General features: G+C 40.2%; 1 protein-coding gene across 1 annotated transcript in view; it reads left to right on the top strand.

The window, feature by feature from the left end:
* The window catches only part of rnf17 (ring finger protein 17), a 46313-nt gene that overhangs the window by 35416 nt on the left and 8971 nt on the right, over positions 1–1926 (top strand). The window contains exons 28-30 of the mRNA XM_015378892.1: positions 877–1040; positions 1431–1550; positions 1648–1728. Of these exons, the coding sequence (XP_015234378.1) occupies positions 877–1040; positions 1431–1550; positions 1648–1728 (365 nt within the window). The remainder of the gene's footprint in view (positions 1–876; positions 1041–1430; positions 1551–1647; positions 1729–1926) is intronic.

Raw genomic sequence — 1926 nt, 5'->3', positions numbered from 1 at the left:
ACCTAAACTTGTAGAAGCATCAAAAATGAAGCAGCAGGCACGTTTCTGCTGCTCTTGCTGCTTTAGGTGTGAACTTGGCATTGGGGGGTTGAATCTTTCATGTGTCATGGTACGCGCCCAGGGGGGTAAGGAGAAGCAGACGATCCTGATTGACTTGTCAGGAACCAATAGTGGACTACGGATCGTCTTTTGTGATTGGTGGGGGTTATTCATTGATTTTTCACTGTAGCAGGAACCATTTATTTTAGTTTCACTTCCAGACCTTCTATTTCACTGCTTGCTAAGCGCCTGTGCGGAGATCTTTAAGCCACATGCTAAAAAATGCGTCAGAAAATATCTACTGCACCTTAAAGTTAATGATCCATCTAGTCCACATAAGCAAAGCGATCAAGCCGCAGAGGTCCATCAGATGGGTGATAAAATTTAATTAAACGGGCAACCAGGGTCTGTAAAACAGGGTTGAAGCTACCTGGATTACGTTCCTTTTTACTTTTCCTTCAAACTCTTAAGACAAAAGTCTTTACTTTCATCTGAAAAGAGGACTTTTGTCTACTAATAAAGGGTTATCTTCTCTTTAGTCCCGGTGTGTCTGGTTCTCCTTTAGATAGAGCCTCTTGATGCTCCAACCACAAACCACTTTATCTCCTTTATTGGAGAACCTCTTCCTTTCAGCTAATTTTCTCTAAATATGTTAGAATTTCTAACATATTTCTTACAGTAGTCTAACATTACCTCACACCTAATTCTGGATCTCTAAGCATAATCAGGTTTAAACTAATAGATAAGTTAGTGATCATGGAGATCCCAGAAATAGGCTGCTCTGCCAAATGGGACACAGTTGTTTTATTATCCCATCTGTTTTTTTGTTTTTGTTAGAGAATCAGCTCAAACAACTTAGGGATGGAATTCAGAAGAGCATCAAGACGTTGCCCAAGCAGAAGTCATACACCTGGAAGTCAGTGAAGGGCTGTGCCGTCTTTGGATCTGACATGCTGTGGTACAGAGGACAGCTGCTGGAGCTGCTGGGAGGACACGTTAAGGTCAGGACTGTTTCAACAGAAGGAGTAGAGCTACTGCTGTTAACCGTTTCTTGCAGATTCAATAGGCAGTGATTGAAAAAAAGGAAACAAAAAATGAACAAAATATTAGAGATGTTTCTAAGATGCTAACAAGTATTGGAAAATCCATCTCTATTCAATGAAAATCGGCACAGGAATGTCCCAAACACAACTATGGGCGTTCAAGTTGGATGTAGAGCAACACAAGCTAGTTTCTGTAAAGCTAAACATTATAAATGTGCACAAAACTGTGTGAATATTCTGCTAATTTCAAAAATTTATCAGTTGCTCAATTGTGCTATGTGCATTAAAGGTGTAGTGGAGGATTTTTGCGAATTTTTGAAAGACCCATAATGATGTTTGTGTGAACAGGTCCAGTATGTCGACTCCGGTGCTGTGGAGAACATCCCAGTGGTGCATGTGTATCCCATGCTGCTGTGTGTGGAGGTTCCTCAGCTCTGTGTGCCCTGTCAGCTCCTGGGCACCAATCCTGTGAGATATTCCTTTGTGCGTTTGTTTCAACTTCATTTATTTACCTGATTTAAATCTCAATTTTTTTTATTTTTTTGTTTGTTTCATGAACTGTTAGGTTGGTGGTAAATGGCACCACGATGGAGTAGCCTTGATGAAGGAGGTGTTGCTAAACCGCACTGTGGACCTGCAAGTTGTGGTAAAATACAAATGGGAATAAAACTGGAAAATTCATCAAAAGGCGATGAATGCATTATTTTAAATGCAAACAACTGCTTCCATATTTGATTCCATATTTGCCGATACTCACATTTATGTAGCCACAGATGCTTAATCTCACAAAGATGTAGTGATGAAATAAGCCACTGTTGAGGATTAGGAAGATTTGGATTGATTG

The sequence above is a fragment of the Cyprinodon variegatus genome, unplaced genomic scaffold, assembly GCF_000732505.1.
Source record: "Cyprinodon variegatus isolate N-32 unplaced genomic scaffold, C_variegatus-1.0 Scaffold181, whole genome shotgun sequence".
Classification (NCBI taxonomy): Eukaryota; Metazoa; Chordata; class Actinopteri; order Cyprinodontiformes; family Cyprinodontidae; genus Cyprinodon; species Cyprinodon variegatus.
This window is presented reverse-complemented; position numbering and strand designations above follow the sequence as displayed.